This window comes from Pan paniscus, chromosome 12 (assembly GCF_029289425.2).
Source record: "Pan paniscus chromosome 12, NHGRI_mPanPan1-v2.0_pri, whole genome shotgun sequence".
Taxonomy (NCBI): Eukaryota; Metazoa; Chordata; class Mammalia; order Primates; family Hominidae; genus Pan; species Pan paniscus.
Genome location: NC_073261.2, coordinates 70905593 through 70922533, shown reverse-complemented (window position 1 = coordinate 70922533; position 16941 = coordinate 70905593). Strand labels below are relative to the sequence as shown.

Sequence of the window (16941 nt, the reverse complement as noted above, 5' to 3'; positions counted from 1 at the left end):
ACTAAGCCTTAAGATTGGGTCACAGAAGTTGGTTTTAATTTGTTTTAATCAGTATTCTAGAGTAGTAATTGCTCCAGATCTACTTAGGCCTAGAGACTCAAGAAATTCCAAAGTGAGCTGATATACAGTCAGGTATTTCCCTTGACCAGTGACAGACTTACCTACTATGGCTTTCACTCCCATACTATCAATTCAGTATAGTAAGGCTTCTTAATCTGTACTCCCCTCCTAAGGTAATTTAAATAGTTCACTTGATTAATTATGGGTGACAAGTATCACTTTCTCTTTTGAGATGAAAGCCCTTTAAAATGAGAAAAAAATCCCAAAGAACAATGTCTTCTAATTAATGAATTAAATTTAGTCATAGAAACTTACCTTAAGTAAGCAGTTTTTAAATTTGGTAAGAAAATCTTTTTTCCAATCAATCAATTTCTCTAATTTTTTAAAAAGTCCCCACACAGGACAACTCTAAGTATATAAATTTCTATTAGTGAGAGTAGAATAAGATTACCACAATATTGGTTTAATTTGTCTTTTTCAGTGTACCAGAAAAGTGCTCCAAAAGGCTCAATGCTAACTCCATTATAAACCCACCAATTAAAGGCAAAATAATAGATACTTATTACAAAAGCACTAAGACAAACAAAAATTAAATTAGAAATATAATAAAAAGTAAAATAGAAGACAAAAAATAGCCACACATACATTTGAGATGCAACGAACCAAGTTAGAGGAAAGATACACATACAGAAAGGTAAGGAATTATTAATAGTCAAGTTAACAAAACTTTCAGTCATGGTCTACAAATGGTCCATGAGAAAGAAACTGTTTTGGGGACCTCCAATTTAGCAAAATAGTTGTTTTTTCGAGACAGAGTTTCACTGTGTTGGCCAGGCTGGAGTGCAGTGGCATGATCTCGGCTCACTGCAACCTCTACCTCCCGGGCTCAAGCAATTCTCCTGCCTCAGCCTCCCCCGAGTAGCTGGGGTTACAGGCATGTGCCACCATGCCCAGCTAATTTTTGTATTTTTAGTAGAGATGGGGTTTCACCATGTTGGCAAGTCTGGTCTCAAACTGACCGCAGGTAATCCGCAAGCCTCGGCCTCCCAAAGTTCTGGGATTACAGGCATGAGCCACTGCGCCCAGCCGCAAAATAGTTTTTAAAAGGCAAAGGAATAAATGACCTAAGATTTTAAAATACTGTATTGTACTATTTCTCAACTTGGTTCCTCCACTAAGGCTAGTCTCCTCACCATTTCCCAAATCATACATGCAGTTTGCTTTTCCCCTAAAATGCTTCCTTGGCCTAAAATACCCTCCTCTCCTCACGGATAGCTATCCAAGTTCAGTCACCTTTCAAGGTTTAAATCAAATCTAACTTCCTCCACAGATAGGTTTCCCTGACTAACCATACCTTCAAAGGCCAAACCTAACTTCTAGACATCAGGGCTCCCTAATTTATTCCAGTTCACACACCCACACAACTCACTCTCTCAGCACACTCTCTCTCTCTCAAAAGAAACATGAAACCCATACAGATTAATAAAAGAAAAGAAAAAAAGCAACCTAATAACTAGAGATTTGTTTTCAAATACCTGCTTGGGATCATTCACTATTAACTACAGGTTTGTCTTAGTCAGTATACACATTCAGTACTATGCTTCAGGGTCCCCAACCCCTGGGCCGAGGACCAGTACAGCTCCGTGCCCTGTTAGGAACCAGTCTGCACGGCAGGTGAGCGGTGGGCAGGCGAGCATTACCACCTGAGCTCTGCCTCCTGTCAGACTGGCGGCAGCATTAGATTTTCTTAGGAGCACGAACCCTATTGTGAACTGCCATACGAGGGATCTAAGTTGCCCACTCCTTTTGAGAATCTAATGCCCCCTGCCCTGGTCCGTGGAAAAAATTGTCCTCCATGAATATGATCCCTACTGCAAAAAAGGTTAGGGGCTGCTGCTATACTTAATACTTAAGTTAAAAAAAAAAAGATACAGGCCAGGTGCGGCGGCTCACGCCTATAATCCCAGCACTTTGTGAGGCTGAGGCGGTTGGATCACAAGGTCAGGAGATCAAGACCATCCTGGTTAATACGGTGAAACCCCGTCTCTACTAAAAATACAAAAAATTAGCTAGCTGTGGTGGCACGTGCTGTAGTCCCAGCAACTCAGGATGCTGAGGCAGGAGAATTGCTTGAATCCGGGAGGTGGAGGTTGCAGTGAGCCAAGATCGGGCCACTGCACTCCAGTAGCCTGGGCAACAGAGTGAGACTCTGTCCTGAAAAAAAAAAAAAAAAAAATACAAATTCTGAATCATTACATGTACATTCTATTTACAAAGGTGGAAATACAGTCTAATTCATTTGCAAAGATATGAAATAAGGAGTTGGGAAAAATTAAGTTAACCTTCAAATATCAGAAAACTCACCCCATTTTCCCTAATTATTCAAGTTAACTGGGATATTATTATAAATCACCCTTTTAAACCAGTCTTGGTAAAAATGGATTGGGGGTTTTGTCTTTCCATTGATATTTCCCTGTAAATTCTCATCCTCCACTACTTTGTAATAGTTCAGGTCTTAATCAAGGACTAGTGTCCGGGCATGGTGGCTTACACCTGTAATCCCAGCACTTGGGAGGTTGAGGCAGGCTGATCACTTGAGGTGAAGAGTTTGAGAGCAGCCTGGCCAACATGGAAAAACCCCGTCTCTACTAAAAATACCAAAAAATATTTAGCCGGGTGTGGTGGTACACAACTGTAATCCCAGTTACTCGTGAGGCTTAGGCATGAGAATCTCTTGATCCCAGGAGGCAGAGGCTGCAGTGAGCTGTGACCAGACCACTGCACTCCAACTTGGGTGACACAGGGAGACCCTGTCTCAAATTAAAAAAAAAAAATCAAAGACTAGTATCCAACATCTAAAACTAAACCAACTTCCGTGGTCCTTCACCACCCAGGGAAAGGAGACATTAACAGTTATGTTATCGATGATAATGTGAAGTTCAACTTTTTTTCTAGCCTTCACCAGGAAAATCAGTCACATTAAGAATACAAGCCAGGCACAGTGGCTAATGGCTATAACCCCAGGACTCTGGGAGACCAAGGCGGGAGGACTGCTTGAGCCCAGGAGTTCAAGACCAGCCTGGGAAACAAAGTAAGACCCCATCTCTACAAAAAAAAAATTTAATTAGCCAGGCATGGTGACATACACCTATAGTCCCAGCTATTCAGGAAGCTGAGGTGGGAGGATCATCTGAGACTGGGAGGTCAAGGATGCAGTGAGCTGTGATCATGCCACTGCATTCCAGCCTGGGCAACAGAGCAAGACCCTGTCTCAAGAAAAAAAAAAGAATATACTGTCTAAAAATTTTCCATGAAGCACTACTGAGATATCTCACAAAGTCTGATTTTTAACATAAGGATTATGTTAATATAAAAAGTTATGGGCTGGGCAAGGTGCCTCACGCCTGTAATCCCAGCACTTTGGGAGACTGAGGCAGGTGCATCACTTGATGTCAGGAGTTCGAGACCCGCCTGGCCAACATGGTGAAATCCCGTCTCTACTAAAAATACAAAAATTAGCCAAGCATGGTGGTGGGTGCCTATAATCCCAGCTACTTGGGAGGCTGACACAGGAAAGTGGCTTGAAACCGGGAGGCAGAGGTTGCAGTGAGCCAAGATCGCATCACTGCACTCCAGCCTGGGTGACAGAGCAAGACTCTGTCTCAAACAATAAGTAAATAAAATAAAATAAAATAAAATAAAATGTTATAAACAATTACCTTTTTTTTTCCTTCCCCACTATTACATTATTTCTTAATTTATTCATTGCCCAGCTTTCTAGTTTAATTTTTTTTTTTTTTTTTTTTTTGAGACAGAGTCTTGCTCTGTCTTCCAGGCTGTAGTGCAGTGGCATGATCTCAGCTCACTGCAGCCTCCACCTCCCAGGTTCAAGCAACTCTCCTGCCTCTGCCTCCCGTGTAGCTGGGATTACAGGCACCCACCACCATGCCCAGCTAACTTTTGTATTTTTAGTAGAGACGGGGTTTCACCATGTTGGCTTGGCTGGTCTCGAACTCCTGACCTCAAGTGATCCGCCTGCCTCGGCCTCCCAAAGTGCTGGGATTACAGGTGTGAGCCACCGCGCCTGGCCCCACCTTTCTACTTTAATTCAAAATACTAACTTCTACCTCTAGTGTTAAATCAAGAGATCATAGTTTCATTAAAAAAATAAGGAAGAAAGTTCCTTCTCCACTTTACGTATCTTCATTTTATTCTATTTTATCCACCCATTAGTACTGTCTAATCTTGGTCCTAATCACTATTCAGAATTGCAACCTCCAAAATCTCAAATTCTGAAAATCTACTCTGACCTTGACCTCCTATCTTTTCACCCTCTCTCATGCCCTCACTTCTAACCTACTCTTCCTTCATTCTTATTACAACTCTCAGAGGCGTTTGAACCAGAGCAACTCCATCTTGAATAGGGGCTAGGTAAAATAAAGCTACGACTTGCTGGGCTTCATTCCCGGACAGTTAGGCATTCTAAGTCACAGGTTGAGATAAGAGGTTGGCACAAGATACAGGTCATAAAGACCCCGCTGACAAAACAGGTTGCAGTAAAGAAACTCACCAGAACCCACCAAAACCAAGATGCTGACAAGAGTGTCCTCTGGTTGTCCTCACTGCTACACTCCTACCAGTGCCATCACAGTTTACAAATGCCATGGCAATGGCAGGAAGTTACCCTATATGGTCTAAAAAGGGGAGGCATGAATAATCTACCCCTTGTTTGGCATATCATCAAGAAATAACCACAAACATGGGCAATCAGCAGCCCTCATGGCTGCTCTGCCTGTGGAGTAGTCATACTTATATTCCTCTACTTTCTTAATAAACTTGCTTTCACTTTATAGACTCGCCCTAAATTCTTTCTTGCCCAAGATCCAAGAACCCTCTCTTGGGGTCTGGATTGGGACGCCTTTCCAGTAACACAACCTTTACTCTGTAAGTTCCTCCTGATACTTGCTTTCTTCCTCACTTTAATGCTCACACATTATTATTCAACTATTCAGCTAAGAATCTGTAGTATGTTTTTTCTCTCATCCCACGTCTGTTTATTCAGAATTTCCAATTCTGAATAAATTCTACAGGTATTTTCGTCAGTTTCTGAGCAGCTAAGCATTACTGGTTACTCGACTATGCTATGCTCACTGGCTCAACTACAAATGTGTGGTTTCCAAATCTCAAATAAGCCATCAACCCTGCATGACAATACTTGTATTCATCTTTAAGTGACACTCTTTGTGATTTCCTCTTAGCAGCCTTGTAAAATGTTTCCACTTTTCTCAAACCTCCTAATTCCTCCACCGTTATTTACATCTTCATGCCTCTTTTTCATGCTATTTTCTTTGCTTAAAATGTCCTTCCTTCCACTCTTCCACTACTTATGACTCCTGTTCACTCTGATTTCTCCTACGGAGCTCTCATGTCCAGCTCAAACATCATCTCCTCCAAGAAGCCTTTCCTCCATGTAAATCATCACTTCCCTTTCTGTGCGAACACTGTCTCAAGAACATAATTCCTTATCATGGCACAGATACCACATTGCAATTTGTTTACATGCACCTCGCCCTTATTGTGGGCAAAGCATCCTATTCCTAGCATCTAACAGTTTATTACACAGTAAGTACTTAAAAACTATTCCCATATTAATTGATCTTTGAATGAACTAGCCCTTCATCCTTCTCACTGAGTACTACATTTAGATCCTGATGAGAGAGCTCTGCCCTGAGTCCCACTCCGGCCCTCCTCGGCCCACATGCTTCCACTGGGAGACGAGTCCATGTAAACAGGGGGATGGGCCTATATACCTCCCTTTTTTTTTTTTTTTTTTTTTTTTTTTTCAGACAGAGTCTCACTGTCACCCAAGCCGGAGTGTAGTGGCGCAATCTCGGCTCACTGCAACCTCCGCCTCCCAGCTTCAAGTGATTCTCTTGCCTCAGCCTCCCGAGTAGCTGGGATTACAGGGGCCCGCCAACATGCCCTGCTAATTTTTGTATTTTTAGTAGAGTCGGGGTTTCACCATATTGGCCAGGCTGATCTTGAACTCCTGACCTCAAGTGATCCACCCGCCTCAGCCTCCCAAAGTGCTGGGATTACAGGTGTGAGCCCCCAAGTCTGGCCTACCTCCCCACTTTTAAATGACACTCCAGGTGCCCAGAACTTTGCAATTTCTTGCCCAAACACTTCTAACTCAATTTGAAGGCCCACACAGGCCTCTTTCCTAGGTCTGTCCTTAGAAAAGACTGTACTACACTTGTGTACACCCTTGGGCCAAGGAGTACTTGTTTGGGGATGGGAGTACAAGAGCTTAGACCTTGTGCGTGCATGCAAGGTGTTCACAGCATGTACAGGAGACCTCTTTGTGGTGCTAGAAAGAGCCAGGGATGACGGGAGGAGGTTGGGCTTAACCACACTCTGCTGCAAAACTGTAAATTTATGAATTCTAAATTCCACAGATTTTAAATTTGAAACTTTCAAGTCATTATGAAGGTATATTTATCAAGAGAAAAGACTAGAATATAGTTAATGATTTGTTGGCCTGGTTTATAAGCTTTAAATATTTAGGCCTATTGTGGTAAATGAATGCTTATCCTGGATCTTACAAATGTTAGGGGCAGATCTCCTCTCACTCAGAGTGAAGTTGATGGGTTTTATCCACCTATTTTTATTAATTATTAAAGTAGGCCAGGCACACTGGCTCACGCCTCTAATCTCTGCACTTTGGGAGGCTGAGGTGGTGGATAGCTTGAACCCAGGAGATTGGGACCAGAATGGGCAACACAGCAAAACTCTGCCTTTACAAAAAAAAAAAAAAAAAAAAAAAAAGAAAAGAAAAATTAGCTGGGCATGGTAGTAGTCCTAGCTACTCAGGAGGCTGAGGTGAGAGGATCGTTTGAGCCCAGGAGGCAGAGGTTGCAGTGAACCAAGATCTCGCCACTGCATTCCAGTCTCGGCAAGAGAGAGAGGCTTTGTCTCAAAAAAATAAAAAAAAAAAAATTATTAAACCAGTAAAATAGATCTAAGAAGGCATAAAAATAGAATCAGGAATAAAGAGAACATTTAAAGTAATTTTCCAATTTCAATAACTAGCTAAATATTAAGTGATTGATTCAGGATTTAAACTTTCAAGCCCATGTTTTTGTTTTTGCCCTCCCACCACTCTGACTCTCCAAAAGCAGCCAGTTTACTAATTAATAAATTAAGTATTATACAGATGTCCCAGTACCAAGTATAATCTCAAATACTATTTCTGGATATTGAAAACTTAATGCCTAGAATGGTATCAAACTGTTTCATGGATCCTAAAAGAAAGTCAACTGGTGTCCTTTTGAAAGAACTGGTCTTCCTTTCCACTTATCCTGTGAGAACTAGTCTCCCATAATATATATTAAGAGAAAATTTTCAGTTAAAAAATTTAAAAATACTCTCAGGTATAACAACTAGTTCACCTGTTCTTCTCTAGGTTCTCATCATTTCTGTAGTTTAACTAAATATGAATCATATTGAGAATGAGGCAATCACAATGGACTTTTCTTGAAGACAGTCCAATACAAAGCTGTGGACAAAAAAAATCTCAACATGGCCCAGGCACGGTGGCTCATGCCTGTAATCCCAGCATGAAATTTTGGGAGGCTCGGGTGGACAGATCACTTGAGGTCAGGAGTTCGAGACCAGCCTGGCCAAAATGGTGAAATCCCGTCTCTACTAAAAACACAAAACTTCACCAGGCATGGTGGTGGGCACCTTGTAATCCCAACTACTCAGGAGGCTGAGACAGGAGAATCGGTTGAACCTGGGAGAAGGAGGTTGCAGTGAGCCGAGATCACGCCACTGTACTCCAGCCTAGACGACAGAGTAAGACTCCGTCTCAAAAAAAAAAAAAAAAAAACCAACTCAACATATTGGACAGGAAAGTTATTGGAAACCAAACTGAAAGCACTGTATATTCTAATACTATAAAAAACCATGGACCATGAAATCTTGTTCCTATCACCTTGCCTCAAAGGAGATATAACATCGGTGGGAAAAATATCCAATAAAGGTAATTAAAACAAATACGGGGAAAGAGAGAACAAACAAAAAGGAGAAACAGAAGACAAACTAAAAAATAAACTAAATTCTACAGTACTAAAACTAGAAGGTATTCTCGAAATTTTGAAAATTAATAAAATTGCAGCTATCTTCACTTATTCCTTCAACATTTACTTACAACTTACGACATGCCAACTTCTATGCTAGGTGCTGGTGATACATGCTAAGTACTAGGTTAGGTGCTAGTAATATGTGAGACAAAACATCTAGCCCCTAAACAGTAATACTGCAAAGCAATAGCTACGCAGGTGAAGGTACTTCCGAATTATAAGGAAGAAAACAACTCTGCCTGGGGACTTCACAAGGTATTAAAGGAAGAGCAGGAATTGGTTAGTCAAAGAAAAGGGGAAGGATAGTCTAGAGCAGGAGTCTCTAACCCCTGGGCCATGGATTGGGTCCATGGCTTGTTAGGAAAGCCACACAGCAGATCAGTGGTGGGCGGGCAAGCATTACTGCCTGAGCTCTGCCTCCTGTCAGATCAACAACGGCATTAGATTCTCACAGGACCACAAACCCTATTGTGAACTGTAGATGCGAGGGATCTAGGTTGCACTCTCCTCATAAGAATCTAATGGCTGATGATCTGAGGTAGAACAGTTTCATCCTGAAACCATCTCCCCTCAGCCTTGGTCCATGTAAAAATCATCTTCCATGAAACCAGTCCTTGCTGCCAAAAAGGTTGGGGACCGCTGGTCTTGAAGAAAATAATTCTAATGATAATAATATAAATAAAACAATAAAGAGCTAACATTTATTGGACACTTTCTATATGTTAAGCATTGTACATACATTATTCTATTTGATTCTCATAACAATCCTGTGACTTTTTATCCCACTTATAAATTAAGTAACTTACTAAAGATCATACAGCTATATAGAGGTGACACTAACAGAGATCATACAAAACTAAGCTGTCGGCCAGGCGCAGTGGCTCATGCCTGTAATGCCAGCCACTTTGGGAAGCTGAGGTGGGAGGATCACTTGAACCCAGGAATTCAAGATCAGCCTGGGCAAAAAAGTGAGACCTGGTCTCTATAAAACAATTTTAAAAAATTAGCCAGGTGCAGTAGCACATGCCTGCAGTCCCAGCTGCTTGGGAAGCTGAGGTGGGAGGATTGCTTCAGCCTAGGAGTTTGAGGTTGCAGTGGGTTGCGATTGTGCCACTGCAGTCCAGCCTGGGTGACAGAGTGAGATCCTGTCTCAAAAACAAACAAACAAAAAAACTAAGCTGTGAACTATCATGATTTACTTGAGGAGCCATAAGTAGGTAGATATAGCATAGCACAAGATAATAATAATGACAGCAACCAGCACTGGGGATATAGTGGGTCAACAAAACAGAAAATAGACGTATCTGTCCCTGCCTTAGTAGATAATCCTTCCCCATCAGGAAGGGAAACATTATCTCCCATCTTATAAATGTAGGAACTGTAATTCGGAGATATTAGGCTCACATACCAATAAGTAGCACAGCTAGAACTGAACCCAAGTCTATCTAACATAAGGCCCAAATTCATTCCACTTTACTACACATGGCTGTATTATTCAATCATTCAACAGAAATATATCAAGAATGTACTGTGTGTCAAACACTGTCCTAAGAATACAGAGACAAAAGATAGAGTCCCTGGCTTCAGGAAACTCACAGCCTAGTCAATAGAGTCAAGCAAAGAGTCAGGCTGGTTTGTGCCTATAATCCCAGCACTTTGGGAGGCTGAGGTGGGTGGATCGCTTGAGACCAGCCTGGGCAACACAGTGAAACTCCATCTCTACAAAAAATACAAAAATTAGTCAAGCATGGTAGCGCGTGCCTGTGGTCCTAGGTACTTGGGAGGCTAAGGTGGGAGGATAGCTTGAGCCCGGGAGGTGAAGGCTGCAGTGAGCGGTGATCATGCCCCTGCACTCCAGCCTGGGCAACAGAACAAGACCGTCGCAAAAAACAAAAACAAAAACAAGCAAACAAACAAACAAAAAAGAGCAGATGACTTCTGAAGTCCCTTCAAACCCAAAATTCTAAAGGAAAAGCCATAACAAGTTTATCACAATTACCAAGTGTTCCAAGTACAGCTCTCTATAACTATCTAATAGGGTTGAATCATAAATAATAATTCCAAATATTGTTCTCATACTATTAACAATTTTCTCAGTACTTAAAATCCTAAGACATCCATATTTTCAACCGTTTGGGTAATATGAATTGGACGTTTTTAAAATTTTAGGAGAATGAAATTAATTACAATGTCACAAATTCCTTAAAAACTCACAGCAAGTAATATTCAAAACTGGCTCCAGAATTAAATGACATCTCAAACAGGAAAATAATTATTTCTACTTCACTGTCACCAAGCCCTACAACTGATAATAACAATAAAGAAAAAAGATTTCAATCCACTGAAGTAGGAAAATGCCCTACAGCGTACAGAAGAGCTGGCCCATCATTCCAGATCTCTGAATAGCTTTCCTCTTCCTTCCCATTAGTTTAAGACGATTGAAGTCATGTTACAAGTTCTTACAGAGATTATTTGCTTCAAAAAGCTACTCAGTGAAATTCAGGATTCATCTCTGAATACAGTAAATCTCAAGTCAGTGAAAAGACTTCAAAATTGTGAGGCAGAGTCAGTAAACAGTGTCATGAAGAAGTTAGCTCTTCACTTTCAGAGTCTGGGTGCAAAACAGCAACAACAGAGTCATTAAATTAATCAATTTTCTTAGTCTTAATAAACATTTTAGATGAAAAAACTTATATAATAAGGTTCCTGGCCAGGTGTGGTGGCTAATGCCTGTAATCCCAGCACTTTGGGAGGCCGAGGCAGGCGGATCACGAGGTCAGGAGATCGAGACCATCCTGGCTAACATGGTGAAACCCCGTCTCTACTAAAAAAATACAAAAACTTAGCCAGGCGTGGTGGTGGGTGCTTGTAGCCCCAGTTACTCGGGAGCCTGAGGCAGGAGAATGGCGTGAACCTGGGAGGTAGAGCTTGCAGTGAGTTGAGATCACACCACTGCACTCCCGCCTGGGCATGGAGCAAGACTCTGTTTCAAAAAAAAAAAAAAAAAGGTTCCTATAAAAAAAGTCCATCTCACATCTAAAAGCAGTAATATAAGACTAGCAGAGCAAAAATGTAATTAAAAGTATATAAACAGCCAGGCATTGTGGTGCGCGTGCCTGTAGTCCCAACTACTCAGATGTCTAGGGTGGGAGGATGGCCTGACCCCAGGAGTTTGAGGCCATAATGCACTATGATCACGTATTCCAGCCTGAGCAACATAGCCAGACCCCATCTTGAAAAACAAAAAAGTATACAAACATATTTCTACTGGTGGCCAGAGACCAAATTTGCCCTCCGCCCTGAAACAACTGGGGGAAAAAAAAGACAAAATACATAAAACGTTTTTCAAGACATTGGACATCAGGCAACAAAAGACAGTGATCCCCAATCAATGGGAAACAAGCATGAATCCAACAACTGCTCCAGCATTATGGCCTTGAAAGAGTTTCCAGGCCACAGAACAGGAAGAGGGGAATCCAGGCAGAGCACAATGGTCTGAGCTGAGGGGACAGAACTGAGTCTGGAGACAGCAAGGTAGCTAAAGTACACAGGGCAGAGTACTTAACAGAGTTGAACAGTGAGAAAGATCTGCAGAGGGTATCCCTCAAGTCTGAGTACTTATCAGAATATAAGTGTGAGGAAACTACCCACAGATAGTGAAAGAACCACCAAAAAGATTGAGAGCGAACACCACCAAGTAGGTCCTGTTTCCACCAGCTAGTGTATTCAGAGGGGTTTTGCCTCAACAGTGTGACAAAGTAGTACTGCCTAACAAATCTTAAAAGCATGTCCCCAAAAGATCAAACTGTTTTCAGGTAACTTAATGCATCCCAGAACAAAGCTCAAGATTTTTGTATTTAATGGAATACAAAAATATCCAGCACCAAACAAGCTAAAATTTCAAATGACTGGCATCAAATAAAAAAAAAAATCACCAGGCATGCAAAAGCAAGAAACAGAATCCATAATGGGAAGAAATATCAATCAACCAAAACCAACCCCAAAATGACACAGACAGAATTAGCAGACATAGACATTAAGCCAATTATAACTGTATTCCATATGTTCAAGAAGCTAGAGAAAAGACAGAGCATGAAAAACACAGACATGGAAGATATAAGACAATTTCTAAAGATGAAGTTATAATATCTGGGATGAAAAATACGGTGGGTGGGATTAAGAGCAGACTAAACATTATAGAAGAAAAAATTAATAAATTTGGAGACATCACAACAGACTATCCAAAATGAAACAAAGAAGACTGAAAGAAAATTGAATTAAACATCAGTAAGTTTTAAGACAACATCAAAGCGACTAATATATATGTAACTGGACTTCCGAAAGGGTGAAGAGGTCAAATATATATATATATATATATATATATATATATATATATATATATTTTCTTCTAGGAATAATGACTGAAACTTTTCTAAATTTGATAAAAACTATAAACCCACAGATCCAAGACACTCATTGAATTCCAAGCACAAGAAACATGGAAAATATATAAATAGTTTCATTTACAAAGGGTTCTTGCTCACAAATTCTGTAACTAAATGTACTGTAGAAATTAGACTAGGCCTAACTTTTACATTTACTAGGTATAGAGTTACAACTGACACTTTATAATAGAGTACATTAAAGCATACATTAATCTAAGTAAAATGCTTAACAGAAATCCTAATGACTTCAAAATTAGCAAAATACAGCTTATAAAACAATGTATATTTTGTTGCCCTATCAGTTAAATAATTTATTAAGATAAATTTGATCTTATTTTAGCAAATTATTCAAACAAAGCAAAAGTATACTTTTTTTTCTTTTCTTTTCCTTTAATTTTATAGGTCATTTACAACAGAATTAGGACACCGAAAAAAAATCTAAAGAAACTGAGAGGTGGAACTGAAAATACAGAAGCAGATTTGTGGTTTGGAAAGGAGCTAGTCCTCATGAAAAACAGCAACCTGGCAAACACTATTTTGGAATACCGTCATTTTCAAAATATACATATATTTTTTAAGCATAAAACTGCATTTGAAGTGGAAACTAACGTATTTGTTTTTAGCACCTCAGCTAAGTATTTAGGATGCAAAAAAAAATCTAAATTTTTCTGGAAAAAGAATCATTCAAATAAAAACCATTAAAGTGGAAAACTAAAGTAATATATTTCCCTATTTTTGTGAACACACATTTTTAGCACACAAATTCAAAATTTTCTGTCTAAAAATAAGCACAATAAAGAGACACAGGGGAACAAGTTCTGAGTATCTACTGTAATGGCTACCCTTTCTGTCATGTAGGTTCCCCAAAAGAGAAGTCAGTTTATTATCCTACCATTTTGCTTAGGAAATAGTCAGATATTTTGAGGATAAAAAATAATTCCATTACACAGCTGTCAAAAATACATTTACTAACCCTGGAAATAATTGATGTCTACGCTCTTTTTTCCTTTCTTAAGGAAAAAAATAAATATATACATATTTAGATAACATATATATTTCTTTGGGTGCCTATGAAAACAAAACACTGGTTGAAAATGTATAATAGTATAATACTTCCCTGTAGGATCAACATGTACATGAAAAACAGCCCACAAATCTCTTTGAGCACACAGAGAAGTTAACATGAGAGCAATTTTTTATAGATGTGACTTCTACCCTCTTAAACATAAAAATCTAAACCAATAAAATACAAAATTGATAAGGTTATCAGAGCAGAATGGTAGACTTATTCTCTAGTAACTATTTATTGATAACACACCAATTTCCCATACATATAAAAGTTCCAAACTACCTCTTCTCATCAGATTCTATTAAAGAGAAATAAGACTAAGTATACATTACTTTGAGCACAACTGAAAAATTCAGTTTGATAAACTACATTAGCGTACTTAGAATACACGTATGCTACAATAGCTGTAATTAGATAAAAGCTGAGTTTTAATTTTACTGATCCAGCTACCAATACACTTTCACTATTCAATTCCCATCTCAAAAGCATACTTTCCTACTTAGTACAAACCCAATATTATAAACACAAAAGACAAAGATTTGCCCAATAAGTCGTTATCTAATTGTTATCAAGACTTGTTATTTGCATTTCAAAACCTGTAAGAATACCTTAAAATGATCCCTAAAATATTAAGCAACCTAATAATTCACACAATAAATCATCTCATCAGGCTTTAGTTATTACAGGCATTTAAATTATTTACTACAGCAAGAGTCCTCACCAATCAGAACTGTTTGAAATTTTCTCTTCTGAAATCTGCTGTTACTTAACGAGTTTCAAATTTTGAGCCATTTATTTCTAGATATAAAGGTTAATAAGAAACATTTCTGCATCAAATGCACGTAACTTCACAGTAAAGTCTTTTTTCCTCTCTTAGGAAACCAGATTCTCATTTTCTCTCTTATTTTACCAAATTATCAAAGAATACACAATGTGGCTTGGATTTCAGTACTGAAGACAAGTGACAATACATGGTTGACAGAATGAAAAACTAAAGTTTCACAATTTTAACAGGTAGAATAACTAGGTTGTGATAATGGGCTGAGCCCATAACATTAGCATTCCTTTCAAGATCCAATTCTTAAACCACCTGAATATTTCTGGCCAATGAACCAAATTAGGGGCTTAAAACATCGTGTCTCAAAGTTCACCATATGCTATTTCTCAAAGAAAACGTTACCTAGGAAAGAAGGAAGAACTTACATTTGGAGCATGACCTGGTTCAAGAATACCCCATCCACCAAAGCCACATATTCATCAAGGTTGGTCCCATTTCCTGCGGCCAGAGGTCCAAACGTTTTAACCTAGAACAGAAGGATCACCACGACATGAACGCCCACCTCCATCTCTGCAGCCACAAATAACTCAGCAAAATATACAATAAAGGACACCCCACTTACCCAAGTGACCAAGGGGCTGGTCATGAACTGCTCCAGAAGGGGAGTAAAAATTTCGTTCTCCATTTTACAGAGTATGTATTTGAAAAAAGGAACTACCACAAAAATACGCCTAGGGAATTGGTCACTAAACGTGGAAGTAAGTAGAAATCAATGAAAGTCCATTTCGGCAAGGGAGAAAAATCCCATCGTGGAGGAGGGGGGCACTCTCCCTCCTCAAAAAACACCCCAGAGTGAAACGAGCCGAAATCCCAAGAAGTGGCTTCGACGACGGACACCACGAGCAGCAGCCTGCGCTGGAAATGTCTGTACTGGGCGAGGAGGGGCAGAGAAAAGGCATCTGGAGGAGGAGGAAGGGAAAGGGGGCTGGAACCCAAGACAAAAAGCCCGTCAAGGTTGTCCAGCTCCTGGAGGATCCAGACCAGCGAAACTGCTCCCAATGAATCAATCCCAACGGGGGCTAAATGAAATACGTTAAACAGAGACCACGTTAAGGATTCCGAGGCGCCACCAGACTCGACCTCGGCGTTCCGACCTCTACACGTTCCACCCACCGATGGGCATGGAGCCGCTTTCGACCCGCGGAGCCTCCACTGCCCGCAGCCCCTCAGCACCAACAGGCAGGGCTCGCCCCTTCCCCTCGAGCAGACACCATTCCTCCGCCGCCCTCAAGTCTCGCCTCCAGCCCCCTTCCCCTCCCGGGGGTGGGGGCTTGAATGTGTGTCCCTAGCCCCCCAGCTTCCTAAGCCCTGCCAGCCTTTCAGCGCGTCTCTGGGAATCCCTGGCACAAAATCACCGCCGCGCTCCAGCCTTCTCAGCCCTCTATGGAGAAGCCGGAGTAACGGCCTCAGAACCGCAGTGCCGCATCACACCCCACCCCTCGCCGCCCGCCAGCGCCGCCCGCCAATGCCGGGGGCCGCCGTCAAAGGGAGCGCGCTGCTCCCTCCGCGCCGATATCCTTCCGCCGACTCCCCGCCCCTCCCGTGCAGCTGCCTCTGGATTGTGGGAGAAGAAAACCGCTGCATGAGCGCGCTCCCGAGCGAGCGCGCCCCCGGGCTAGCCTCGCCGCCGCCCAAATCCTGGCGGCGAGCGCGGGCTCGGGCGTGGGCGCGCGCTCGCAGCAGCTGCTGCGGAGACAACCCGCTCCTCGCTTGCGCCCAGGACGGTTGCCTGGGGGGCGGGGACAGGGAAGGCAGAGCAAGGGGTCTGTCTGCTCGCTCGCTCATGCCTAATTATGGTTTATTTCCTCCCCGAGTGCCTTCTTTGATACGTGAAGGAAAGGGAAAGAAATCCTTCTCTTATAAACATGAGGGATACAGACAGCCTTTTTCGGACAGTTTGATGTGTTCTGTAAAGCATGCCTTCTCCCCAGCAAAATGGAATAGGAAAACTCACTGCAGCAAATGGCAGAGGGACTTGAGCCACAACTTGGTGGGGGTTTTTTTCTCCTTTTTTTTTCTTCCAAATGCAGTCCACTAACGCATGAATGTTCTTCAAAGTTACAAGTGACATACAGTAAGATTTTTTAAAAACCAGAGCTGTCTGTCAGCACGTTGGTATTCCCTGACTGGAGCAAACGTGACTCAGACATTGTTTTTTGGTTTTGTTTCGTTTTTTACTATTTGGGCATGGGTCGGGGGGAACCCAAGCAAAATCAAGAGCTACAAAGAAGAAACATTTAGAAGTCATCCAAGTTGGGTGACAAATAAACAGATTACATATTTGTCATAAATCTCTATGCCACGTACGACTGGGACCTTGAAATAATTTTAAGTTCCCTGGCAAAATCAAATGCTACTCCTCATTTCAAAGGAAAATAAAGACCT

The 16941-nt window shown here is 41.1% G+C and overlaps 1 protein-coding gene across 19 annotated transcripts in view; it reads right to left on the bottom strand.

Annotated features, from left to right (window-relative positions):
• Nucleotides 1–16274, bottom strand: part of CCDC88A (coiled-coil domain containing 88A) — a 132186-nt gene extending 115912 nt beyond the window's left edge. For all 19 annotated transcript variants that reach the window (XM_034953171.2, XM_034953172.2, XM_034953176.2 and 16 more), the window contains exons 1-2: nt 15119–16274; nt 14922–15022 (exon numbers count right to left, since the gene is read on the bottom strand). In XM_034953171.2, the coding sequence (XP_034809062.1) occupies nt 14922–15022; nt 15119–15181 (164 nt within the window). In that variant the 5' untranslated portion in view covers nt 15182–16274. The remainder of the gene's footprint in view (nt 1–14921; nt 15023–15118) is intronic.
• Between the last annotated feature and the right edge of the window lie 667 nt (nt 16275–16941).